Source organism: Neopsephotus bourkii, unplaced genomic scaffold, assembly GCF_033783945.1.
Source record: "Neopsephotus bourkii isolate Nb327-2 ecotype Australia unplaced genomic scaffold, CSIRO-AGI_Nbou_v1 NB_346, whole genome shotgun sequence".
In the NCBI taxonomy this organism is placed as follows: Eukaryota; Metazoa; Chordata; class Aves; order Psittaciformes; family Psittacidae; genus Neopsephotus; species Neopsephotus bourkii.
Genome location: NW_026900852.1, coordinates 637,012 through 663,558, shown reverse-complemented (window position 1 = coordinate 663,558; position 26,547 = coordinate 637,012). Strand labels below are relative to the sequence as shown.

The following is a 26,547-nucleotide window of genomic DNA, read 5'->3' as shown; positions in this document are numbered from 1 at the left end:
TGCAAAGCCAAAGAGCCAAAGGCATGAGGTTCAGCCTCCCCAAACCTGAGGTCACTTAGGAAAACCACTTCCCAAAGCAACCATCATCCAAAACCTATGGCCAGCTTCTCCTCACTGCCCTTCTTAACCAGACAGCAAAGCAGAGCAGAGCCTGCAGCAGCCTAGAACAAGAGAAAGCTCCTGCATCAACATCCTCAGAGCCTGGCTCACCTACAGTTCCATTCAGCGTTTGCTGTGCATCATATTGAGCCAAATGCAGCAAAATCTGTCTCTTTTTAGGGGGGTTAAAAAAGCAAAGAGAAAGGAAGAGTTCTGGCACTTGAACATCTGCTGCAAGCGTTTGAAAAACTACAGCCCAGTGTTAATTTAAACTTCCTTAGAAGCCAGTTCAACGTTTGGAGTGCAAACACCGTTAATAGGATGGGAACTGGGGTGCTGGTGCTTTGCTTACTATATTGGGAAACAAAGCCAGGACAAAACTAGCTGGAGATAGAGGTTTGTTTATACTGCTGACCCATCTGTCTTCATTAACGCTCTATTTACAGGAAAAGCCAAAGAATGAGCTTCTGCTCCTGCTTCAATTGCAACAGCGACAAAGAAAGGCAGAATGGTTCAACTAAAAATGGAAATTCTTATCAGCACCCCTTGGAAGAGGAGGTTTATTATATGGAGTGTGTTAGTGTTGGGTATTAGAGCTGGGGCTGGGCAGTGTGGCCAGAGCTGTGTGCTCCTAGCACAGGCAGCATTGGAGTGCAGAGTGCTCAGGGAGGTGCCTATGGAGCAGAAAACAGAAACCAGCCACATAACGGGAGCTGGGTCCTACCCTAAGCTCCTGCTTTGAGGTCTAAGGGAGAAATGAAGTGAGTTTTCTCCTGTATAGACCCACACAGGGTAATGGGGTGTGAAAAGGGACACATTTGAGGCTACACCTTGGCATGGCATAGAATCATAGTCAACCAGGTTGGAAAAGACCTTTAAGGTAATCAAGTCCAACCCAAGCTGTCTCTGGCACTGACACCAGATAAGGAGGAGACCCCTTTGTCTTATCTACAAGGGACAACACTTGAATGCCTACAGTTTAGATGCCTAAATGGGAACAGATGGAAGGCACCCCAATGGTGTCTACCCTGACTGTCCTGTTAAGCACATCTGGAACCCAAAGAGGACTGGAGTTTATGGCTTAGCACCCCCAGTGAAAACAGTGTCAAACCTATGCTGTGCACATGAACTTCAAATCATCATCTCAGGAAGCAGAAAAAGCTGAGTTTTGCCCTCGCAGCCCACTGAGCTAGAGATACCCCTTCAAAATCAAACCCATACTCTCCTTCTGCAAACCGTAACACCAGTCATCTCCAAGGGCAGGTCTATCAGAGCTAGCATCTCATTTGCACATCCCACTACAGGGGCAGGCTTCCAAATGACCTCAGCACCCACATTCTGGGAACAGATGTGGCTGCTAAGCACCATGTCTTGCTTTCCTTCACCCCTCATCCCTGCCTTGCTCTCCTTCATCCCTCTATCTCTCTCCCTTCACTTTTGCTCAGGGAGGGCAGCTTGGTTTTGAATCTCTGCAAGCCATTCCCCAGGGAGCAGGAATAGAAGCACATCTTTTTCCTGCCCCATTCCCACAGAAGCAGCGCACTGGGGGAACATAAGGATGTTGGAAGCAGTAGAAGGAGCAGACATTAGAATTCCTGCCTCTTTTCCCTGATAAAAGTGGAGGGAAACATCCACCTTTTGATACCCTTGTCAAGAAGATGAATAGTGGATGGGGGTCCAGCTCTTCCTGCTGAAGTCTTGGTAACATCTCCAGCAGCAACTGAGGACATCCACATGCTGGTAAATGCCAGTTCACTCTCCTGCCTCTCACGGAGATGTCAGTCCAAGCAGGAGTTGAGCTAATGTTTAGTAGTGACAATCTCTGCTTCCAAGCCCATCTCAGCACACAGCATTCCTGGCCAAACCCATTAGGAGATAGCTGCATTATCCCAGCAATCTACTCTGTAGAGCAGAGAACACCAGAAAATGTAGGAGAGTTCTCTACCATGTGCACTGCAACACATCCTGCTCGGGGCAAATGAGCTTACCGTGAAATAGGAAGTTTGATTCCTTGTTTTACTCTGCCAGATACATGCCCAATGTGATTCCATCCACGATGCAAACTACTCAACCTCCTGCTTAGCATTTTGAGGGCTTAGGGGCACCTTTGATTGCATTTTTAAGTGAACAAAGGAAATATGAGGGATAAAAGCAATCGACATGGAAATGAAGGCTCTGAAAGGAGAGGAATGGGCTTCTGTACCTCACAGGAGATGCTGCCTGCCCTATCTGCAGCGACTTTAGGCTGAGGGGATGCTCACTGCAGCACTGGAGCTCCCCGGACAATGCCCTTCAGGCTTGTGTGGCTGAGGCTGTCCAGGATGTGAGCTTCAGATGGTGTTGAAAAGATACGTGTTGAGTTAAGTGAGAAGGTTTAAATACGGGGTGGTCTCTGCAATCAAGTACAGTAGCTCGCTAGCAACAGCAGCTAAACAACAGCCCAACCTTCCATAGCTCTCAGGTTTATGTTGGATTTGCTGTAGCAACTCCTTATCTGCCAGAGATTAGAGCTTTTTAAATCAGTTGTTGTGAGATTTGGTGGAATCCATTTCCTGAGCTGTCACCGCTGGCTAATCAGGCAAAGTCCAAAGGCAAAGCTTTGGGAGAGTGGGAAAGCCAAGCCAAGCCGTTGTCCTGCGGTACTGAATGTGCTGTATTTGCTTTATCACTACCAGAGTTTAGGTGCTCAGCTTAAGATACTGATACACAGGGAAGCCTACAGCCTGAAACAGGAGCCAGCTGAGCTGCAAGCACAGCAAGTGTCTTATTATAGGGGAAATGAGCCCTTTTCCCATTTCTACTAGCAGCTGTAGTTACTATTAGAATAGTATCTAGGTGATCACTCTTCACCAGACATATGAAATCCCAACCTCAGTTCCTTTAGGGGTTAAAATGGGAGAGGGGATCCATCAGAAGCTGAGACCCACACAATGAGGAGCCTAATCCTAATGGGCTGACCCAACTGTTGAAGCAGTTCCAGTGACTCGATTTGAGCTTACAGTAGCTGGTTGCTGTGAGACAGACACGGAGCATCCTGACATCATGCAAACACAACTTATGGATGTACCAAATCTGAAGTCACTCTAGCAGGGAAAGCAAGATGCACTTGAGCACAGCTGCTTCCCTTGCTGATCACCCTCCTTTTCCCTTGGGAGTTCTCCAGCTCGCATCATTTCTTGTTCTATCGCCCTCCGTTGCCGATGGAGGACTTACACCAGCCACAACAATATTGATGGCACGTCTCGTGCTTCCTCTGCCTGCCCCAATTAGTGCACTGGAGATAAGCAGCAGCAGGAGCAGCCGTGCCTGTGGGACACACGTCCTTCCTGAGGGGCTGCCACACGCATTCCTCCTGGATACTGCTCAGGGCACTGCAGGCAACGCTAATGAGCTCCAGGACAGGCAACGGATTTAACCAAGGGCCTCAGTGAGCTCCCCAGAGCTGATTAACCCTTGCTGCTGCTGCAAGAGGAAGAGAAGCTTAGAGACATGGAATCCCAGCCTGCTTTGGGTTGGAAGGGACCTTAAAGCTCCTCCAGCTCCAACTCCTGCCATGGGCAGGGACCCCTTCCACTGGAGCAGCTTGCTCCAAGCCCCTGTGTCCAACCTGGCCTTGAGCACTGCCAGGGATGGGGCAGCCACAGCTTCTCTGGGCACCCTGTGGAATGCAGCAGCCTTTGAGGACCCTGGTAGCACCTCTGTTAATCGATGAACTGCAGTTCTAGACATGCCCTTGGCTGTTCTATCCATAACCACCCCAATTTGGTAGCATTCTCTCATTCTTGCATCATTCTTCTCAAGGAAGAAACCAGCACCTTCACCACTGGTGTCAATGTTGTCAGCACTTCTGGCCTAAACCCTTTAGATTAAAGCTAATAAAAGGAAGGGTTATCTGGCAAGCCCAGAGATGAGTTAGCATCACATTTCTACCAGAGATTGGGGTCCAGGACTCCCAAGTCTTTGTCTGGCCCTGCTTTGGATGTGCCCTACAAATATCATCAAAGGCTTCATTACTTTGCATTGAGTTTTTGTGTTGAGGGCAAAAAACCATCTGTGCCCTCAATGGCTTGACTTTCATTGGGACAGAGGACTCATTGGTTTGGCTTGAATGGTGCTGCCAACTCCTTTGCCTTGACTGGCCTAGGCCCTGTAAGGCTTGAACTGCTTCAGGCTCCCCTTCCTGGGCTCCTTACTTCTTGGCGTGCAAGCTAAGACCAAAGCAACCATCATGCTGACCATCTGAGCCCTACACCAGTGTCCTAAGAAGCACTCTAGATGCAAACCACAGGAAGGCTCCATCCACACATTGGGATGGGTGTCAGGGTATGGGATTTCTTCACAAATGGAACAAAGACTCTGCTACCCTTTCAGTTTTAAAAGCCACCCTGCTTGCCGTTATCTCTGCATTTGAGTGAGCAGAAGCAGGGCAGAGTGGATGACAGCAATTTAATCTGTGGCTGCTTTTCCATGCCTTGTGCTATCCTTGACCCCAAGCCAATGCCCTTCCACTGCCAGCTAGGGGAAAGATCCAGTCTTATGGAGCTGATGAGTTTCTAAACATGCATCCCAGGTCTTCTGCAAACTGGAAGTGTGATTTGTCCCATTCTTCTTGACACTGGATAGGAGGAGGGCAGAAAGGGAGCAGGATATTCCCATTCTCTCAGCGGAAACATCCCTTAGAGTAGACATTTCAATTGACCTTTCACTCCTCAGCACTGCCTATAGCTGTTGTGTTGGGAACAACTGTCCTTGGGGTGCCCAGCTGACCTCCTGACTCCTTTTGGATTGGCATTTCCATAGAGTTCAGTGGTTAAAATGAGCACCTTATTTTTAGTGGTGTCAGAAACGTGGATGTATGCAAAGGGAACACTGGGCAGCACTGGAAAATCATCCTCCGAGCCCTAGGATGGGACACACAGGGTAAAGGTGCCACTGGAAAGACTCAAAAGCTGCGCTGGCCATAGAGATCCAGCATGGACCTCATCCAGAGCATGCAGAGAGCAGGGAGAGCCTCTCCGGCTGGATGGCAGCCTGGGCTGGCTCTTATCAGGGAGATGAGGAAGGAAACAAGGCAACACCTCTGGGAAAGGCAAGATTTACCCCTCACATGCTCAGGAAGCAGATGCCAAGCTGATGCTTATCCTCATTTCTTTAATAAGAGCCCAAAGCCTGGCCCCTGCTTCTAAAACACACTCATTTGGAAATAGCTCCCTGGATGCAGCAAAGAGCATCTTGGCCAGCTGATGAGATTAAAGGCACATTCCCTGCTCCCAGTTCCTGTTCTCGGCACATTGTGTTAAGAGGGTTGAAATATCACATCGTGTTTTTACATGTGATAAAGCAAATTTGCACCAGCCACACCAGTGGCTGCTGACGGCGCTAGGGACAGCACCACGCAGGGAGCACAGGGATGCCTTTTGGACAGGGATAGGCAGGGGAATGAATGGCATCTGGTGAAGCTTCCCTATAGGATGTTCAAGGCCAGGTTGGACACAGGGGCTTGGAGCAAGCTGCTATAATGGAAGGTGTCCCTGCCCATGGCAGGGGTTGGAGCTGGGTGGGCTTTAAGGTCCCTTCCAACCCAACACAATGGAAATTGCACTCACACTGCCCACCTGGCTGCTGGATTTACCTGGAATTGGAAGCTTTATTTATTAAGAAACCGCATTCCCAATGAACACTTGTGTTTATGGGAATTATCTTCTCAGAAAACCCCTGTAAAGGAGAACAGAGTGGACCTAGACCTAACACACATGTGATGAGTTTTTGCCAATGTGGATGCTCCAGGGGAGACACTGTCCTAGCAGGAGCCTCTCTGCAGTATTCACCGTGCAAGCATCACTTTATTTACCTGCTTCAGTAACTCCCCATTCCTAAACCTCCAGGGTTTTTATGCTGAAATAGGTGAGCATTCCCCCTAAAAGGGCGCTTATTCAGACAACTCCTGCCCCTGCTCCCCTGCCTGCTTCCCTCCTGCCCCACGATGGTCCTTGCTTTATGAGCATCCTCCTATTTGCCAGGCTGGTTTCCCTGCAGGCCAGCCGGCTCCGCAGCATCCCTGTGCTGCAGCAAGGTGGCAGGAAAACACAAATCAAATGGGACATCAGGACTGCATCCAGGGACTGCTCAAAGACTGGGGACCTCTTTCATCTCTTCCCACCTTGGTGAAGAGTAACTCATGCACCAAGTCTCTATTTGGCTGTGTTATTAAAAGCAGCTTGGTTTCGGGGTGTAACAGAAGGATGGATTGCATTGCTGGGGAGAACAGCATGTTCTCACTGCTTTCCTGTGTATAAACCACCCTAAGCACTGGCTGGACACTGCTCCTGCACGTCCACCTCGCCTCCCCCACCAATGTGCTATTTCATGCAGTAGCCAAGCTAAAAAGGGAACGTCGCTATCATGCCAAAAATGCAACTTTGATAAAACAGGAGGGGATCGGTCAGCAGGAGCGTGACTGGCTCGGGATCCGAAGGGAATAATGTGGGAAGGATGGTTTTCCTTCCTTGCCTCTCCCGCCTATCGAGCGCTGGATGCAATGGACTTAATTCCACCTGAACGCAGTAAATACAAAGAGCAATGCACAGCTTTTGCTGCAACACAAAGAGGTGAGGGAAGGCTGAAATGATATCCTATAATATGCCCTATTTCCACCCTGTAATGCATGGGTTAGCAGGTTTAGATGCATTCAGATTTGAAGGTTTATTGCTGTAATATGGAGAGCCAAATCACATTTAAAGAGATGGGGAAAACCTCAGTATGAGTTGTGGGTTATCCTGCACTCCCATCACCTTAAGGATGCTATTGTGTCCTGAGGCTGTGCAGTGTGAGGTGTAAATGGGGTAAAAACCTGCCTTTTTGGCAGTTTTCAAGCTTATGGTGCTCAGGACAGGGTCGAAAAGGCCCTTCCTATAGGCTTTACTCTTTATTCTCTATGGCAGACAACCTGCTGCACTGTTAGAAGATAGCAGTAGTCTCACACTCTCTAGGATCTCCACAATCAATGCTTAAAGCCATCTAAGCTGAAAAGCAGCCACCAAACAACTCTCCTTGGCTTTGTAATTCCCTTTGCAGCACAGAGGAACAGCCATCCCTGCTTCAGGAATAGGGGAGGCTTCCTTTGCTGCTCCTTTCCCCACAAAGCTTCACAGGGGGATGTAGGTCATGCATCAACTTTTGGGCATCTCGTGTTCTGATGTCTCCCAACAGAGCATTAAATCCAGTCGGATTTGGGCATTGCCAGTGGGCTGCAGATGCAGTTTCCAAAGGTCTGGCATGGCAGATCCATGCTTTTCTGCCTCTGGAACAAGCTCATTGCTAAACAACCAGGAAACCCCTCTTCATCTTACAGCACCCAACAGCAACACCAACTGATACGGTGCCCGTGTCGCTCTCTGGGGCTGTTCACTCCCCACCATGCATTAAGGAGGTCCCATCCCTCCCAACCTGTACTGGGAAGTCTATCTTTTGAGAGGACCACTACAAACACTGCAGGTTTTAATGGGCAGAACATCTTCCCAAAGTCACTGTGCTCCTCGGAAGCAGCTCCTCTGACAGGGCTGATTGCGCCTATCTGCAGCGGAAGGGGAGGAATGCACAGTTTATACTAAGATCATGTGCACTTGTCCTAATCACAGCGCCTTGTGAGCCCCAGCCAAGGTTCTCCACGTCACTGCCCTCTGCTGTCAAGGGATTATTTGCCTCTTCACACTTTTGATCTTTGCAGGAAGGAGCGTGTGGCATTTCCAGCCCAGATGCTCATGATGCTTCCCCTGCACCCGATGGAGGAGTTTCTCCCTAAGTGGTTTCTCATGCCCACATTAGGAATGAGCTCCTTGTTGAGGCAGAAAACAAACCCTGGAGCAGCTCTGACAACCACAAGGAAGAACTGAGAATGGGAACAGTTGCTCTGAAATGATGGCAGGGAAAATGCATCCCACGGGCGCTTTGGATGCATCTTGATTTGGGTGACAGGAACATGTGGCTCCCGTAGGTACACGGTGGGATCTTTGACTTGCAGCACCATTGGTGTTAGTGGGGCTTGAAAGAGGCTGCAGGAGACAAGAAATGAGTTGTAGTGTGTGGGACATGAAGGGGAGGTTCGGGTTGCTCATCTTTGAAGGTGGTTGTGCTCCTTGGGGCTCTTCTCTGCAAGGCTGTGGAGCTCAGCACCAGCAGGTCCAGGCCCTTTGCTCCAATAAAAAGGAGTGCTCTGACTGAGATTCCAAATGACCAGGTTTGAAACATGTTAATCAGATTTAATCTGATTAAATATTGGCTCTATAATACGGACTGGCTATACACCCAATATTGACTTTTATTCTGTAATAACACATTCCTGCTCCCATCTCCCCCTTTTTAACATCAGGTTCCCTTTCTCTCCCCAGTCTTTTTCCCTGCAGTCTGCATCTGCACTTCTCTATCACCGAAACCAAGTCCTCAGTAGCAGTAATGCAGGGTTTTACATTAACCTCACCCTGCTCGGCACAGAGGCATCATGCTTGGGAACTCAGAACTGTTGTGGCTTTCCCATTTCTGTCCCCACATAGGCTCTAGGCTGAGGCTTTGTGTGACATAAATGGGGAGGGAAAGGTTTTCTTCCAGAGTCCTGTTATTTTCTTTCCTCCATCAGAAGCTTCAGCAGCATCATTGCACTGTGGAAAGGCAACTTACTGGAAGGCAGTGGGCAGACAAGCTTATAAACAGCATCAGAAGCACCGTGAGACCTTCAGGTGCAGTGAGTCTTTATGCTGATAGCAGCAAGTGACAGGAAGAGATTCAGCATCATCATCAGGGTCAAACCCAGGTTTCCACCAGAGTGGATAAGGAAATCCTGTTGTGTGCTGATGAAATGGTGGAAACCAAAAGCAGAGGCAGGAAATAAGTCCAGATCTGTTGTTCTTTGAAATATGTCCATCAGGGAAAATGCAGAAACCCCTTTTTCTGTACCAGGTAAAGCTGCTGATGGACTCTCCCTGTGTCTGGGAGTGTGAAAGTGCTCTCCAAAGCCTCAGCAGCAGCCCTGCTGTAAGGAGCAGTGATTCAAAATAACTGAACAGCCACGAAACTAAAGAGCAGTTTGTGGCACTGTGATGTTTATACCTTGATATTGATGAGTCTGGCACAGCAGAGCAGGTGATGCTGTAGGAGACCTCTTGTCAATGGACCCCACAGGCTGCCTGGGCTTCTCTTGCTCTATAAGAGCAATAACCGACTGTATGTGTTGACGTGAGCATCCCAACAGCGGTGCTGGCAGCATTCACAACCATTATCCAGGCACCCCAGATCTTGGGGTTTCTCCAACTCCATGGATCCAGGATTTATGGCCTTTGTCCCATTCAGAAGCACTGGAGGTATCTCCAGCAAGGAGCCAGGTGGCTGGCAGCAGGGATGCTCAATGCTCTGATTGAGCAGCAAGAGATGTTGGCCTGTTCTATAAGTTCCTTGAGCAGCTGAAAGAGGAGGTACAAAAAGCACCCCAAAAAAGCTAAAGAACATGTTTGAAACTTCCTGTTTCAGAGCATAAATCACGCTGTAACTTCTGGGCTCCTTCCTCCAACCCAGCCCATGGTCAGTAGCAGAACATGGGCCAATACAAGTCCCTGGCTCTGAACCTGCTTGGCGATTCCTATGCACTCATGCAGCTGTGCAAAGCTGCCTTCTCCTAGTTGGTTTTAGCATCACTTTTGCTTGTGGATTTAGCCAAGTTTTTAATCTCCTCCTCAAGCATCTTGTTTTTCTTCTCCATCTCCTCCCATGAGCGCTCCACGCTCATCAACTTCAGCTCCAGTTGCTCAGATTTCTTCTTCTCCTTCTCAATGTCCTGATTCAGCCTCAACAGTTTGGTCCAGACTTCGTAGTTTTCCTTCTCAAGACTGCAAAGAGAAACGGAGAATGTAAGGATGAGACCAGAAGAGTGCTGGGAAGTCACCACCTGGTTCTTAAGGAGTCTGCCCTCTGTGTCATTCAGCAATAAAAGAAACCAGAGGTGATGTCCTGATCCCCTGACCTTCAATGGCCACATAATGGCCCATGGCAGGGGGTTGGAACTGGATGATCTTTAGGTCCTTTCCAACCCAAACCATTCCATGATTCTATAACATGGTGCAATAAAGCAATAAATCAATACACCTAGTATCTAATAACATGGTAACAATATGTGGAGCTATATAACACTGATGGTTACAACTAAAAATGCACTGAATTCTGGATAGCATATTGGTACAATACTGTAGTAACAACAGGAATTGTGACAGTGTGATTATTGCAGAAGCATCACAGTGCCATACAATGATGCTGTAAGGGTTGTAGGCTAGTAATACAGCATTAGCAACTATGTCGTGAGAGTACAGCACATGAGCATCAACTTCTAGGTAGCCTAATGCTCCATTTTATCATCAGTCAGTGCTATAGTGCATAGCATTGCTGCTAAACAAATCTGTGCAATGCTATGAGCTCATGAATAGCATGTACACATGAGCTCATGTGTAATAACATGAGCTGAACACTTCAAACTCTCCAGAATCATAGACTCGACCAGGTTGGAAAAGACCTTTAAGATCACCAGGTCCAGCCTCTGCACTGTGTTACCTTTTAATCTGCTCCTCGTAGTCTTTCTTCTGTAGCTCCATCTCTCTTTCCAGCTTCAGGACCATGTTCTGCAGGAACTCCCTGCTCCCCTCATCAGGCTTGGACACCTCGGGGCTGCTGGTGGCACTGCCTCTTTCCTTTGGCTCATGGCTGGGACTGGGGCAGGGCAGGAATTCCTTCTCGGAGCCGCTGCCTTCCCCACTCTCTGCCTGGGAAGCAGGAACGTTATCGTAGGTCGAAGCCCGGTGAAGGTCGAGCAGCTTAAAAAGATCATGAGACAACGTTCTCTTGTGTCCCTCTTGGACCACGGGGCGCACGCTGCTCCCAGGGGAGCTTTTCCAGCCCTCCAATGAATCATTCCTGTCGTTGCTGCCTTTCTGCCCCGCGGAAGCAGCTGCCAGGGAAGGTTTCCTGTTGGGTAAAGTCTGAGTTCTTTTCCTTGACTGTGTTTTCCACATTCCCGGTGTATCCTTAGGGCCCTTCTCTTCTCTGGGTGCACTTGAGCTCGCAGCCGGTTTGGGATCAGTGCTGGAATTGAGGTCATCTCTCTGGAAAACAGACCCATGGCGTTAGGACAGTGCTGGGAGCAGACACAGGTTGCAGCCAGCTGCCACTGCAGCTCTTACCCTTGAACATGCCAATGGGAATGGCCACAAGTTTTCCATAGGAACTTGTACGTGCGCCATGTTTCCCACTTTTTGCAGAGATTCTTTCTGAGAAAAGCCTTTAATCCTCAATGTTTTCCCTTCACCAGCAGGAACTGAAAAGGTTTCATCTGTTCTGCTGAAAAACTCCAGAAGTTTTTCCCAGAACTGTGGATTTTCCACAGGAAAGTGGGAAGTTTCTCTACATCATCTTCCTGATGCAGATATTCCAAGGATGACCGTTCTAGCTCTTTACCCTATTAATAGCTTTCAGTGTCTCGCTGACCTGCCAGATCCCACCATAATGAATCCCACATTCTTTCACGTATGGTTTGTTATTCCCTTAGGGATTCAGCCTCACCATTTGCCTTTGGGTCAGTGCATCAGCCCTGGTCACCCCGGGGTCCTCAGCTGCGCCCCAGCCCACGGAGCTGCGCAGGATGGGCGCCTTCTTGTCGTTGTTGTGGGCAGGCGGGGAGGGTGGCACATCCTTGGATGGAGGGAAGAGGCTTGCATGGTCGCTGATCAGCACAGTCATCACCTTCTGGATCTGTGGGGTGCCTGCAAGGGAGGAGAGCTCTGTCAGCAGCAAACCCAGTGTGACAGGCTAGACAAGGGACGGCTTGGTGTTGATCAGAGGGATGGAGCATCTCCTCTATGAGGAGCTGGGGTTGTTCAGCCTGGAGAAGAGGCTTCAAGGAGACCTTACTGTGGCCTTTCAGTTCTTAAAAGAAAGATGGGGAAAGACTTTTAGCAGGGTCTGTTGCGATAGGATGAGAGGTGATGGTTATAAACTAAAAGAAGGGGATTCAGACTGGATGTGAGGAAGAAAGTCTTTACTTTTTACACAGGTTGCCCAGAGAGGTGGTGGATGCCCCATCCCTGGAGACATTCAAGGCCAGACTGGATATGGTTCCTGGCAACCTGATCTAGGTGAAGATGTCCCTGCTCGTTGCAAGGGGTTGGAACTGCATTGAAGGAGCTTTAAAGGCCCCTTCCGACCCAAACCATTCTATGATTCTTTCAGCAACACTTCCATTTCTAGTCGGTCTTTCTGGTGTCCAAAATGGAGATGCACTTGGAAATGAGATGAAGACAAGAAGCAGGATCATAAAGCCAACCAAAGGGAGGGAGTTTTATATCCCCCCCAGAACAGCAGGAGCAGCCTATAGAGCAACCAAGACTGGAGCCTAGCCCCAGATTGTGCTGCTTTGCCTCAACAAGCAGACTGCAGTTATCAGTTATACAAGCAGGCAGATGAACATCTCTGCCATTCCCATGTGATGCCTGAAGAGCAGAGCATCCTTTGGCCTTAACATAGCTCTGCTGCATCTGACCTTGCCCCTGGGATTCCTGCTTCAAGCAAAAGAAAGGAGACTTCACCAAGTTCCTCAGTGGTTTGGAATCTATGGAGGTAACACACAATGCAATTCCTAAGGGTCACTATGAGCATGTTTATAACCTAACTAACATATGGCTTCACTCTCCCCTGCTGCACTTCCTGTGCCCAGGCATGTGTCTGGCTTCTATCCATGGGTCTACTGTAGGAAACGTGGGTGCAACTGAGTATTTCAGCATAGGAGGTGCTCCTTCGGCACGTGTTCCAGGAGTGCCTTTTACCTCTCATAATAATGGCAGGATCCTCTCTCTTGGGTCTGATGAGGTTCACTCCAATCACTGTTGCCAGGTTATCCACACTCATCTTGTTGACACTAGAATTCAACTGGATTTCGTGTAGAAACCTGCCAGAATCCCAAGGCAAATATTTCCAGTCAGAGAAGGAAGATGCCAGAAGCCTTATCCACCCCCTGCTAGAAACCCTGATTCATCCAGCCAGCTTTCCCTCTACCTCCCAAGGACAGAAACATGCCTTAGAGCTGCAAACTGGAGCTGGGTCTTACTGGTACCAACAGAAAAACCACCATGGTCCTGGTGCCTCAAAGGGAACAAACCCATGGCTTAAAAGGGGCATGTCCAGAGGAGTCAGCCTCAGCCTTTGGGATGATATTTCTGCTCACCAGCACCAGATCTGAGCTGTTGATGCCTTGTGCAGGGCACTGACCTGCAGACGTAGCTGAGGAGGTTGTAGTTGTCTCTGGGCAGGAGGGACAGCTGCTTCAGGAGTTCCTGATGGCCCTAAATGCAAGTTAAGAAACAGCCCTATGAAGATCCACAGGTTTATAGAGACCCAGGAATGGCTCTTGGCCGCTCCATCCATCCCTGCATGGTCCCACCTCTTGGAAATTCCATCTCTCCAACAGAACAAGGGACACGGAGAAGTTTCTGTGCAGTGCTCAGGAAGAAGAGGCAGCCCATTGCCCACCAAAGGGAAGAGCAGGAGCCCCTCCAGCCCAGCACGTGTGTGATGAGCTCTTCAGATCATGCCTCATCTCTTGCATTCCTTATATATGAGCATTTAGGACACTTTTAACCCCAAAGATCCCAAAGTGAAGCATCCTACAAGAAACATTTGCCCTTGAAACACAGGGCTGAAGCCTGCAGTTCACAGAGCTCCTGCTACCAAGGGTATCTGTACAGGAGCAGCATTCATGAGTGGAATTTTGGGGAGGGGGCTTATATAGGAACTCATTGAACCAGTTCCCATCTGTTCCTCACTTCTTCCTCTCCCAGATCTCCTTTCCTTGCTTGCTGTCCCCCAGAGCCCTCCCTCAGCTCGGGCTGAGGATTACACAGCTGATAACGCACAGCTCCGGGACACAGGAGCACCTTTACCTTCCTCCCATCCGCATCCAGCGCCTGCCCGCACAGCAGGAAATCCTCATACTGCATCCAGGGCACCACTGGCTCCGGCAGCTCCCGCAGGTAGAGCTTGAGCAGCGAGGCCACGGTGTGAACATCCGTATCCCTGCGGTGCGCAAAGAGAGCTCACTCACGAGCTGCAGAGCAAACCGGGAGCATCATAGAACCATAGAATGGGTTGGGTTGGAAAGGACCTGAAGCTCATCCAGTTCCAACCCCCTTGCATGGGCAGGGGCACCCCACACTAAACCATGGCACCCAAGGCTCTGTCCAACCTGGACTTGGAGCACCACTAGGGATGGAGCATTCACAACCTCCCTAGGAAACCCATTCCAGTGCCTCATCACCCTCACAGTAAAGAGCTTCCTCCTTATATCCCATCTAATCGGATGTATTGGATCAGGAATATAAACCCTTGATGGAGATTTCCCCCACCATGGTGCTGGTGGGTCCCCAGTGCTGTGTTTGACTCGTGAGCCTTTGCATGCAAATCCTGCTGGTGCTTGGCAGGAGCTGCTCCATGCGGAGCTTGCCTGGGGTTGGGGAGATTAACAGCAATTACTGGAGCTGTGCTGCCGGGACAGATGTTTGCAGCTTTGCATACCATAGAGTTTACATTATGTCAAGGGGACACTGCCAAGCTCAGAAGCCTCCCATTTGACCCACCTTGAAGTGGTTGAACTGTGATAAACTTCCAGCAGAAACCCCCCAGGGCATTTATTTTTAGGACTGTTTGGGGTTTTTTTAACATCCTACTGGGTTTAACAAATGCACACGGCCATAGAGGAGGACTTTGGAGCTGTGTTTGTGCAGGGCCTACCAATACACACCATTAGGTATCTGCTGGTACTGCAATAAGAGTTGTCGAACAGTCATAGAATCATAGAGTCATAGAATAGTTAGGGTTGGAAAGGACCTTAAGATCATCAAGTTCCAACCCCCCTGCCATGGGCAGGGACACCTCACACTAAACCATATTACCGAAGGCCTCGTCCCCAGCCAATGCTTGGGCATCTTGTGGGAACCCAAACGTGGAGCACTCAGGTCACTGCAGACCCCACTATTGGCCTTTCTCCTTGCTAAGAAGAGGGTTTGAAGGGGTACAGTGACCCCAAGATCCCCATAGCAATGCACATAGCTCAGGGTTATCGTGGCAGGGTGATGGGAAAGGGCCAAACTCTCTCTATACCCCACTGTGTAACAAGCAAGCTTCACCTTCCTATGACCCACAGGCAGGTTACAACAGGAGAGCTCCCAGCAGGGCTCCAACACCCTCAAGGCTGCAAACCCAAGGGTAGGGATGTTTGTGCTGCCAGAGCAGCCCTGGCAGGGAGGAGTTAGGCCAAAATCCTGTGGTTTTTCCCTAACAAAGCTGCATAAAACAGGATAAACCCAATCTCAATCTCCCCTCGTTCACTCTAAACCCATTGCTCCTTTTGGGTCCCTCTCTCCCACAAGCAGCCCAGATTTTGCCAGCGGCTCCCAGAGCTCGGGTGATGCCTGAGACCTCTTAAGGTCCCTTCCAACCCAAACCTTTGCATGATCCTGTACAGGGCAGGTCCCCAGCATCACCAGGGCCAGTATCAACCATCCTCATACACATGCAGCAGCCTGGGCACTCCTTGCCTCAGCTCGGGGGGGGTAAGGCAGGGGAAGGATTAAACCAAAAGCCTCACTTTAGGTGCCATGGGAGGGCTTTTATAGAGAGGTCCACCAGGGATTTATCTCTCTTCTCTCCTTTTACACAGGGCATGGCAGAGATAGCAGTGGCAAACAGCATCCTAAAGCCTCTCTGAGACCTATAGGCAGAGCCAGGCAGCTCTGCAGAGGAAGGGGTTCAGGAGGGTGCAGCCAAAATCTCTTTCATGTTTCTATGTGGTTGTAAGCAACAGGAAAGGAAAATACCATGGCTATGGGCTGGTAGGGAAAGGAATAACATCTACTGCCTGCATTAGGGTGTTCTCTGAGCTTGTTTGTGGTCCTTTACTCGCTCTCCTTTCTCTAAACCTCTGTCCCCAGCTGATGGGCAGTGCAGGCTCTTCCCTTTGGCTGCTGCTGCACAAATAACTGCTGCATGGAGCCAGGTTATTCCTAAACGCTTCCCTTTACTGCCATGAATCTCAGCACCCTCTAATTCTGTTCTGGGGGGTTCTGATGGATCCCCTTCCCTTAGCAAGCCCTTATGGAGGGTCCACGTTTCCTGCTGGGCTCTCAGGGGGTTGACAGGCTGCTTTCCCCCAGGTTTGGGGGTGTATGAGCAGGGAAGGGGGGGATCCAGATCCAGCATTACCGGTCAAACGACGGCCTTTCCCCAGCATCGAAGGCATCCCTGAGCTGCTTCACCAGGTTGTCCTGGCCGGGGAGGCGGAAGATGCCCTCCTCGCTGACACCGTGCTCCCGGATGAACTCAGCACACTTCTGCACCAGGATGGGGACCTGGTGCTGCCCAAACCTCTGCTCGTAGGCCATGGTCTCTGCCAAGTGCTGCCCGAACACCGCTGGGGAAAGGACAGGGGTCAGAGCAGCCCAAACCCTTTGCTGAAGGCATCAGGTGATGACCGGCAGTGGTACCTGCTGTTCTGATAGCACAGCAGCCATAAGAAGGCTGCAGTGTGGGGCAAAGCAGAGCATCTTCCAAGCAAAACGAAGCCTTGCTCCTCCTCCAAATAACAGCTCTCAAACTGGCTCATACCAAGCAGTGAGCCTTGTTTTCTGCCGTGCCATTTGCCTGCCTTGGAGCAGGATGCTGACACAGAGGGAGGCAGGGACGGCATAAAGGCTGATGGCACATGGAGAAAAAGCAAGCTGGAGGCTATAGAAAGCACAGAGACCACCAAGAAAGAAGGAAAGCAGAGGTTTGGAGGTGGAAATCTGACTGGTTCCGTTGCTTTTATTCCCCCTCCCTTTTCCTTTCCCCCTTCCAGGACTCCCCATGCAGGCAGCAGCAGCAGGCAGTACCTGTCCTTTGCAGCAATGGCTTTTTCCTCCTGAACTCACAGCAGAAGAAGAGCTCGAAGGTGGGAAGGCAGCAGCCTGCATCCCAGCTCTTCCTCCTTGGAGCCTGGGGCATGGTCAAGCAGCCCAATCCAAGCATGAGCTCTGGGGTATCAATGCTAATGGGTTCTATGGTCCTCTGCCATGGTTTTGGCCCAGCAGCGCCTGGGATGTGTTCACCTTGTGCTCTGAAAGCTGAAACAATCCCTGTGCATCTTCCAGAGGAGGAAAAGGCAAGAAAACACCCATCTGGCACCACAAGGCTTGTCAGGACCTGCCTGATCACGGGGATTTTCAGTTATAACTCACTTATGCTTTTAAACTATTAATATAAACCTGTCATTGTGCACGGGGAAAGCAAATAGCTGCTTCCCTCCCCTCTTTGCTTTGGTAGCTGATAGAGAATCACTTCTTTAACTGCAGACAGGCGCTGGTCAATGTGGGGGTACCTCCAATGCAGTGCCCATGGCAGGATCCTCTGCAGGGAGGCAGCCAGCCCTGCACATCCCCTCCCACATTTTGGGGATGCTTTTGCTGTTGCTTCACCCTTTGCAGCTTCTCTGCTTTTTGGTACTGCTGTGAATGGGTGGTTTCCATCACATAAAGGTCCCACAAGCAACTGGCAGCCCCCAGGCTTAAGCAAGGCTCAGATGTGGGGTTGTTACTAAACGTTAGGGCCAGGTAGGGCAATGCCTGGGAAATCTCTGGCTCATGCAGTGCTCCTTTCAGATGCCACCCCCAGGGCACAGCAGGGTTCAGTCAGAGGCAGGAAACACCAGGGCTGCAGAGGAAAGCAAATTGTGTTGTGCTTTAGGTGATGCTTAACCTGTGCCACAGCTCCCACCTGCCTCTGAATGGCTGTGATTTATGGTAACACAGGAGCTCCATTGTGCTTGAATGACAGAGCTGAAGGGCATGGACCCTATAAAGCAGCGTGCAAACAGGGCAAGGCACAGAGGGAGGGAGGAGAGGCTTGGGGTGAGCATCCAGGTTAGTGCCCTTCTAGAAGAGAGCTTAAAAGCCCTGTTCCTTCGGTGGGTTTTGTTCATAGGAGTTCACCCTCTTTGGAGGAGGTCATCCTTATAGGAAAAGGGGCTGGAATGACCTTTGCTGCTTCCTTTGTGGGCAAGGTTATGGTAGGCTCCTGTCTGGTGGGCTCATGTTTTATACTCCCCTGACCACAATGTTGTAATGGCATCAATGCATCCCCAGAGAGGGGCTGGAAGCAAGGATGCTGGTGGGCTCGTGTTTTATACTTCCCTGACCACAATGTTGTAATGGTATCAATGCATCCTCAGAGAGGGGCTGGAAGCAAGGATGCTGGTGGGCTCGTGTTTTATACTTCCTTCACCACAATGTAATGGCATCAATGCATCCTCAGAGAGGGGCTGGAAGCAAGGATGCTGGTGGGCTCGTGTTTTATACTTCCCTGACCACAATGTTGTAATGGTACCAATGCATCCCCAGAGGGGGGCTGGAAGCAAGGATGCTGGTGGGCTTGTGTTTTATACTTCCTTCACCACAATGTAATGGCATCAATGCATCCCCAGAGAGGGGCTGGAAGCAAGGATGCTGTTGCCACAAGCCTTGCTTGTGCCTGAGGAGGGTGGTTGCATGGCCAAGGCAGAAGGGCTGGGCTGAGCAAGAAGAGCAAAGAAAGGGCATGGGCAGGTTAAAGGCAGGATTTGTGAGCCCCAAAGGGTTGTTTGCAAGGGTAATGCTTTATGGGGGCAAGAATTCAATGAGGAAGCTTGAAACCAGCCCAGAAACCTTCCTTCATGCTTGGCTGCCATTCACTTAACGCTGCCCATGCCTGCAGCAGACCCAGCATCACAGGGCATGGCCTAGGAGTAGGTTCCTAAGGTGCTGCAGTCACATCGCAGCTCCATCACCCAGTTGGGTGGGTTTATGAGGCTAGCTTTGGATCCCTTGCACTGCAGACCATGAGGCAGGGAGCAACGGGCTCTCCAGGAGCTGTCCCTGCTCTCCTTTACCTCCTGATGTAGACCCCAGCACCCGTCGGATGGATTTAACCCATTCTTCCATCTCAGACTGGGAATTCGCCATGAGCACGCAGGGGTCCTGCCCGGCCCGGCTCTGCTCTCCGGAGAAGCCTGCAAGGAACCATTTATTATCATTTATAGGGAGGACTGGAGGAGAAAAGATGCATTCTCCTGCTGGGTTTCCTTCCTAAATGCTTTCAGCTCCAAATTTCCCCCTTGGTCTCTGCTTGGCTCTGAAACGAAGCAGTGCTTTTGTATTGCGCCCTCACTGAAGGGCTGCAAGAAGGGAACAGAAACTGCTGAGCAGCGCAGCTTGGCACTGGGTACGGGCCCTCCTCCAGCCCCAGCATGGGAATAGTGGAACCAAGATGGTAGTTTCCATGTGCAGCTCAATGCTGTGAGGCGTTGGAAGGAAAGGGGAGCAAAAGGAGTGGCTCAAATGGCTCCGGGGGGACCCAAGAGCATGCAACAGAGGGAAGCATCCTCACCTGGGATGATCTCAAAGATGAACTTCCCTCCTTCCTCTGGGTTGCTGGCCACCTCCTTGATGGTGCTTCCCTGGAGGGACAGGCAGCCCTAGGACAAAGCAGAGCAGGAGCTGCAGAGATGGCCTGTTACTACCACGTGTAAGCATTGAGGATCAAAGCCCTTCTTAGGAGCAGGCTGCAGGAGCTGGTGAGCTTTGTGTATCTGCTAAGGATTACTGCTCAGACATTAAGGGATGCTTCAAAGTGCCAGGTTTTCTGATGAAGGGGCTTTCAGAATGGTTATTTTGCTCTTGTCCTCCCTTCTCATGTGTTTTCTAACCCCTGATGGGAGTGGAAGAAGAGAGTAAGGCACTCAACAAAGCACCGGAGCAGGAAACCTGCTCCTTTAACACCGCATCACTTAAACCCCCAAACCAAACCCAACGTTTGCAGCAGAGGAGTAGAGAAAAAGAAGAAAAGGAAGGGGAAATAAAAAAGCAACGTGGAAAAGAGCCATTGCTTTTGGACCTTCCTTTCCCCAGTCATCACAATGGGCACGGGCAACCCGGTCCTGGCTGGAGGGGATGGATGGGAGCGGCCAAGGCACATAGGGACTGAGTGGGGGTGAGTCAGCACCAGAGGAAACAGGGCCCTGCCATAGACATGAAGCTTCAGCCTCCTGAAAGCCACTGGGCTCCTGTGGGAGGACTTTTAGTGCTCCAAAAGCCTGGATTGCAGCTGGATCAATCAGAATCATTGATGGGATCAGAGAGGCTTGAAATGAGCTCTGGGAGCAAGTGCAGAGGAGGCCACGAGGATGCTCAGGGGCTGGAGCAGCTCCTATATGGGGCCAGGCTGAGAACATTGGGGCTGGAGAAGAGAAGCTGCGTGGAGACCTCAGAGCAGCTTCCAGTGTCTGAAGGGGGCTACAAGGATGCTGGAGAGGGGCTCTGCATCAGGGACTGTAGGGATAGGACAAGGGGTGATGGGTTCAGACTGAAACAGGGGAAGTTCAGGTTGGAGATAAGGCAGAAGCTCTTCCCTGTGAGGGTGCTGAGGCGCTGGCACAGGGTGCCCAGAGAAGCTGTGGCTGCCCCATCCCTGGCAGTGCTCAAGGCCAGGTTGGACACAGGGGCTTGGAGCAAGCTGCTCCAGTGGAAGGGGTCCCTGCCCCTGGCAGGGGTTGGAGCTGGAGGAGCTTTAAGGTTCCTTTAACCCAAACCAGGCTGGGGTTCTGTGATGCATCAGGGTCACGGGCAGAGCACTTTCTGTTTCTATACCCCATTTACAATGGGGAGGCAGTTCCTCCCAGTCACCCTGACACAGGGCAAAGCCAGAAATAGGACCTGCCTCTTGCCAGGCTCAGTCCTGTGCTTTCACCCCGAGGATCTACCGACTGCCTGCAGGCACCTGAAGAATTCAAGTAGATAGAGGATCACAGATCGGTTTGGGTTGGAAAGGACCTTAAAGCTCCTGCAGTTCCAACCCCTGCCATGGGCAGGGACATCTCACACTAAACCATGGCACCCAAGGCTCTGTCCAACCTGGCCTTAAACACTGCCAGGGATGGAGCATTCACCACTTATTTGGGCAACCTATGCCAGCGCCTCAGCATCCTCACAGTAAAGAAAGTGCATCCATGAAGCTCCCGATCAGGGTACCTCATCTCTGGTACTGCCCAGAGGCAGAAAACTCCTTCCATAACACCCTGCTCCAGCCCCATCCCAAACCATTTCCCCATGAGCAAAGCTGCAAGAAGAGGGACACTGAGACCAAGCAAAACCCAGCATCCTCTTCCTACCTGTGGCTTGACATCATCCTCATCCTTGTAGTAGTAAAGCTGCTGCCCCTTGAGCACGAAGTAGCGCTGCTGCCAGTTCTTGACGATGGAGCGCTGCTTCTTGAGCCAGCCGTCCTTCAGGGTCCTCTGCAGGGCACTGGGGGCACCCGGCCCGGCGCCCGCTGCATCCCCGCTCATCACGCTCCTGGACCGCGCTGCCAGGGAAGGAGATGGATGGGGACACACGCAGGGGACAAGGCAGCAGCAACCCCCAGGGCTGAGGGATGCTCCAGCAGTGAGCGCGGCTCTGCCCCTCCGCCTGCGCCCAGAGGGGTGGCTGCAGGGTTTAAAGGAAGTGGCTGCAGTATCTGCGAGCGGGCGCTTCCTTTTCCTGCGTGGGGGGAATTGGCGTGCGAGCAAGAAGAAAACCATCAGGGGGTGTTTAATGGCGCGGGTGTTTTCCTTACAGCCACCCCAAAGAGCCTGCAGCAGCGCCAGGACCTGGCCCCACTTGGACAGAAACCAGTTGGAAGATGTAGTTTTGCTATGGGAGAGCTTTGCCTCGTGTTTGCCATGGGCAGCTCTCACACAGTGGGAAGTCTCCAAAGTGCAATGTGGATTCAGAGCATCCTCTCCTCTCTGCATCGCCACTGAGGGACCAGCAGCATTGGGCCTGTGGCATCTCTAAATGCTGCTGTGAGAGGGATCAGTTCCTGCTTGGGAGGGATGGTTTCCAGAAGGGATTCTTGCCTCTGGACCCCAGTGCCAGTGTAGCTGGGCAGAGTTAGCATTTATGGTCATGGGGCAAAACCAATGACTGCAGGGGAATTCAGCCTCACATCGGGAGGAGATGTAGGGCAATTCCCAAGGTCCTACATCTCCCTGCTAACACAGAGCTGGTGGCACCTGGCTGAGGGCTATGGTGCAGAGAGTGGAGCAGGGCTCGGCCCCCTGAGCCCAGCAGCATTTGCTGGCAGAGGATGTTCAGGCTGAGCTGGGAGGGAAGCGTTGTGCAATGCTGTGGGATGGGGGAAGCTGCAGCAGGCCCATATCTCTGCCCCCAGACGCCTGAGCTGGGCAGCAGAGCAGAGCAGAGCTGCAGAGGCTGTGGTAGATAGGAGTGTCAGTGGATCCTGGACCTGAGTGCAAAGGACATGCTTAAAACAGGAGGAAAGTCACCCACTGCTGCCTTGTGATGCACAGACACCCATAGGGAGCGTGAGCCTGCAAAGCACCCAGTGCCCTGTTGCTTCCGAGGTCAGGGATCGTGCCCAGCTTCCCCTTCTGAAACCCCCTGGAGCAAAACACCCTTGCCTTGGTCCTCCAGAGCCAGGCTTGCGTAGGGCACTCTGAGCTCACCTGCACACCTCAAACCTGTCCCAGGATGCAGATCCCTTCCCCAAAACCCAACAGGGATGTGGATCTCAAAGTCACCCTTCCGAGTGCACTGAGGATGCTGCTGGTGTCTCAGTGTGTGCTGATGCGGGATGGATGCCCCCTGCAGAGGATGCGCTTGTAAGAACGGGATTTTCCAGCTGCTTCCCTTGAAAAATGCTGGTGCTGGGAATCACCCTGATGCAGAAACCAAAGCGGGGTTCCCGGATTGCAGCTCTTTGCCAAAAACATCTGCATTTACCCAAATCCCATAAAGCGTTCATATGAATCTCAGCGAGCCACTCGGGAGCAGCATCACTCCTCTCTGTACATCATGTTTCTCCATGTCTTGTGGCTGCTGCCAGCTCCTCAGGGATGAGGGCTTCTGGGAATGATGTGCAGCTGTTGGGAGCAGGGATGCTGCAGGGTGCAGGGCACAGAGAGCACAGCCCATCACCAAAGAGCAAATCCCAAATGGACTGGCTCCAAAGCAGCCCCGTGCTGCAGGAAGCAGCTCTCCCATCATCCAGCACTCTGATGCCTTCCCGAATCCTCTCCCATCAGTGAAGCAGGGATGCTGATACTCACTGACACCACTCACATTCGCAGAGTGAGAGCTCTGCACCAAGCACTGATGTCCTTGAGGGCTTAATGTGAAGTGAAGCTGTTATAACGCAGCTCACACCCTGATGGGTGGAAATCAGGGATGTGTCTCCATCCACCAGCCCTGTGTTCCCAAAATTCCCTTCCCCACATGGCTCAGCCCAGCCCAGCAGTGCTGATATTGCAGTGGCACGAGATGTGGAAAGAGAAATCATGTCTTATGTAAAAGGCAATGGTTTACTAGCCCTTATTGCAGATACCAAGCTCCCTCTAAGCCAGCCATCAGGGCTCTGCACCATGGAAAGGAATCACCCCATCAGTCTGCTACCCAGGGGTTCCTCCTGCTCTCAGCCTTAAGCTTAAATTGCCTGGTCCTTGCTGGAAACCAGGTTTCTCCCTCCCTCTGTGTAAGGGGTGTGCATTTCATTGGGTCCCCTTTCTTTAGCATTAGCCAAAGACTCGCAGCACAACTGGAGGCTTAGCCATGGCTTAGCCATGTCCATGCAGTGTGAACACACAGATGTATGCTCCTGCTGCATGAGGCAGCTCTCCCTGCCATCCAGATGGGTTTGGATGTGAAGCTCGGGCTCATTTCAGGCCCAAAGAGCAGTTTACAGGCTCCTTCCTACCCAAAAGCCGTGCCTATGGCAGGGCTCATGCAGAGCATGGGGAGGAGATGCCCTGGGAGCTCCGCTTTTCCCTTGGGTGTCACCAGGATGGTCCAGCCTTGGCAATCATCTCCTTCGCCACCACATCCCTGCCACGCTTGGCTCCTCCTTGCCACCCTTATGGGGCACAAAAGCAAATGTGGTGCCTCCCAAAGCATTTCCTGTGGTAACGGCCTCTGAAGTTGAATGTTTCCTCCAAAACATCCTCACTCTCCCTCCAGCCATGGGGACTCCAAAGAGAGAAGCCCTCCCAAAGTGTGAACGCAGGAGGAATTCCCACCGTGGCATCCACATCAAAGGGCAGGAGCTCTCCCTGCCGTCTCCTCTGCTCCTGCCCCACAGGAGGGATGTTGGGTATTGCAAAAGCAAAAGTGCCACAAGAATCCTAGAGCCAACGGGGTTGGAAAAGACCTTTTCAGCTCATCAAGTCCAACCCTCCTGCAATGAGCATCACAAACAGCATCTCCTTCATTGAACTGAAGAGCTTTGAGAGGAAGAGGTGCCCCGGGGCCTCCAAAAGCTGTTTGTGCCACCACCATGGCCCAGAGTGAGGAGGGGGAAGTGTCCTGAAGCCAGGAGGAGCCAGCAAGGGTGACTAATGCACTTTCCACAAGCAAGTCACATCCCTACTGCACCCCTATAGACAGCAGTGGCCGGTCCCCAGCCCCAAAGCAAGAGAAGAGCCGAGCTGCTGATGGGATTTGGCCATTGCTCCATGACCTCTGTGCAGAACAGTGTTAATAACCCTAAAAATGGGCAGTGTAGAAATCGGGGATGCTTCTGTGATAACCACGGGGGGGACGTCTCCACTATTGTCCTGCAGGCTGATGACTGCAGGTGATGGCACTGCCTGAGGGCTCCATCCTGAATGCCCCATCCCTGGCAGTGCTCAAGGCCAGGTTGGACACAGGGGCTTGGAGCAAGCTGCTCCAGTGGAAGGGGTCCCTGCCTGTGTCAGGAGGCTGGAATTGGATGGGCTTTAAGGTCCCTTGAACCCAAACCATTCTAGGATTGAATGAAAGCTCCTGGACCACCCAGGGGCTCATCCTATGGGGACTCTTCACTTGGGGCCTTGTGTGAGGTGAAGCTTTGACCACCCCAATGAAGGCAGTTTCAGATAGGATTCCAAATTGCCCTTTGCAAGACAATCCAGCCAGGATGACATTGCAAGGCACAGGGAGGAAGAGCTCAGCACACAGAGACCAGCATCAGGGTCAAACCTGTTTGCTGCTAGGAGAAATCAAGGTGTCAGTGTGTCCCAACCATGGTTTGGCCAGTGCCAGGAGCACAGATTGCCCCAGGGCATGCACAAGGTTGGGCTCGTGCACCCCTTTCTCAATCACAGCATCCTCGCCACTGAGGATGCTTGACCCAAAGCAGGCCTCGGTTCTGCTGTGTATTTTGGCCGAGGAACCTGCCGTTGGGCTCAGAGGTGTTCCCAAGTGGGTTTTATGCTGGAGCTATGAGCAGAAGCAGGAGAGGAGCCAGGAAATCAGGCAGTGAAGCTGTCCCACAGCACAGAGCCCAGCATGGGCATCGGAGGGCTCTTCACCACCAGCGAGAGGAAACCAATGACGTTGGGGTGGGAGAAGAAACCTGATTAAGGGCGAGATTGCTTCCTCCAGCCCGCACCGCAAGGCTTGCACCAGCAGAAGGAGCCCATGTGGTTGAGATGCCCCCAGACCTGGGTTATGGGTGGGCAGCAGCCCCATGATGCCAAGTCCCTCCATTCCCCACCCTCCCGAGGCAGCCCCAGCGCACAGCATCCCTCTGTGACAGCTTTGCAAACCGCCTCATTTGCTGCCCCAGAAGTAGCTGGGGGCCAGAAGCGGGTTTGGGTCATGGCCATAGCCAGAACCACAGCTATGCTTGGCTACAAGCACCCGTCGGACCCCGAATGGCTGAAGCAGGAACAGAAGAGCATAAGGAAACCCGGTACCTATTTTGGCAGCATCCATTCTGAGGTTGAAATCCCAGTTCCGTGGCAGCTTGAGGGACATTCCGGACCAGGAAAGGCTTTTTTCTTCCTTAAGGGGGGGCCTTGCTTAGGAGACGGGAGGAAACAAAGCCCTGAGGTCCTATGGGGACCCCGCACCAAGAGCAACAGCTCAGCAAGGGTTGATTTGCCAACGTGCTTCCTCTTCCCTCCTCTGCGGGCGGCTCGGAACAACCCATAAAAGTACCTTCCTGCCCTGCTCTCCTCTGAAGCTCCTCTCTGCCTTCCCAATGATGCCGAGGTGATGCCTCCTTCTCTGCTCCCCTCTTTGATGGATGCAGGGATGCGTGGTCCCAGCCTGCACCCTGCCCGGTGCTGCGCTCTGCTCCTTGCATTTGAGGAAGTGGGTGTCCTCGGTGCACCAGCAAACTGCTCACGGCCCAGCACGGAGCTTTGGGATGTGCTGTGCTCCGCAGCAAAGCAGGGCAGAGCATGGCCAGATGGCACTGGATGGCGGCTCTGAATGTCCTGGTGCATCGCTGTGGTGCATGGGTGTCTTTTGCACTTCTTACTGCGGCTGCTCAATAGCTTTTATGGCTGATTTAAGGCTTTTACGCCCACTTTGTAAC

The 26,547-nt window shown here is 51.6% G+C and overlaps 1 protein-coding gene across 1 annotated transcript; it reads right to left on the bottom strand.

Annotated features, from left to right (window-relative positions):
- Positions 1-8,509: 8,509 nt before the first annotated feature.
- On the bottom strand, positions 8,510-26,420 carry ARHGAP25 (Rho GTPase activating protein 25). The gene is made up of 11 exons (XM_061348201.1): positions 25,922-26,420; positions 21,359-21,552; positions 19,579-19,666; positions 19,082-19,201; positions 16,384-16,591; positions 14,067-14,199; positions 13,396-13,469; positions 12,954-13,075; positions 11,695-11,894; positions 10,690-11,237; positions 8,510-9,974 (listed from the first exon to the last, which is right to left on the bottom strand). The coding sequence occupies exons 1-11, from the start codon at positions 25,980-25,982 to the stop codon at positions 9,764-9,766; spliced, it is 1,959 nt and encodes a 652-aa protein (XP_061204185.1). The 5' UTR covers positions 25,983-26,420; the 3' UTR covers positions 8,510-9,763.
- Between the last annotated feature and the right edge of the window lie 127 nt (positions 26,421-26,547).

Coding starts and splice junctions, on each gene's coding strand:
- ARHGAP25 (XM_061348201.1), bottom strand. CDS start 25,982: ATGTCCCTCAAGCTGCCACGGAACTGGGATTTCAACCTCAGAATGGAT. Junction 14,200..16,383: donor GAAAGGCCGTCGTTTGACCG/GTAATGCTGGAT, acceptor TGCGCACCGCAG/GGATACGGATGTTCACACCG. Junction 11,895..12,953: donor TCCTGCCATTATTATGAGAG/GTAAAAGGCACT, acceptor CCTCCCTTGCAG/GCACCCCACAGATCCAGAAG.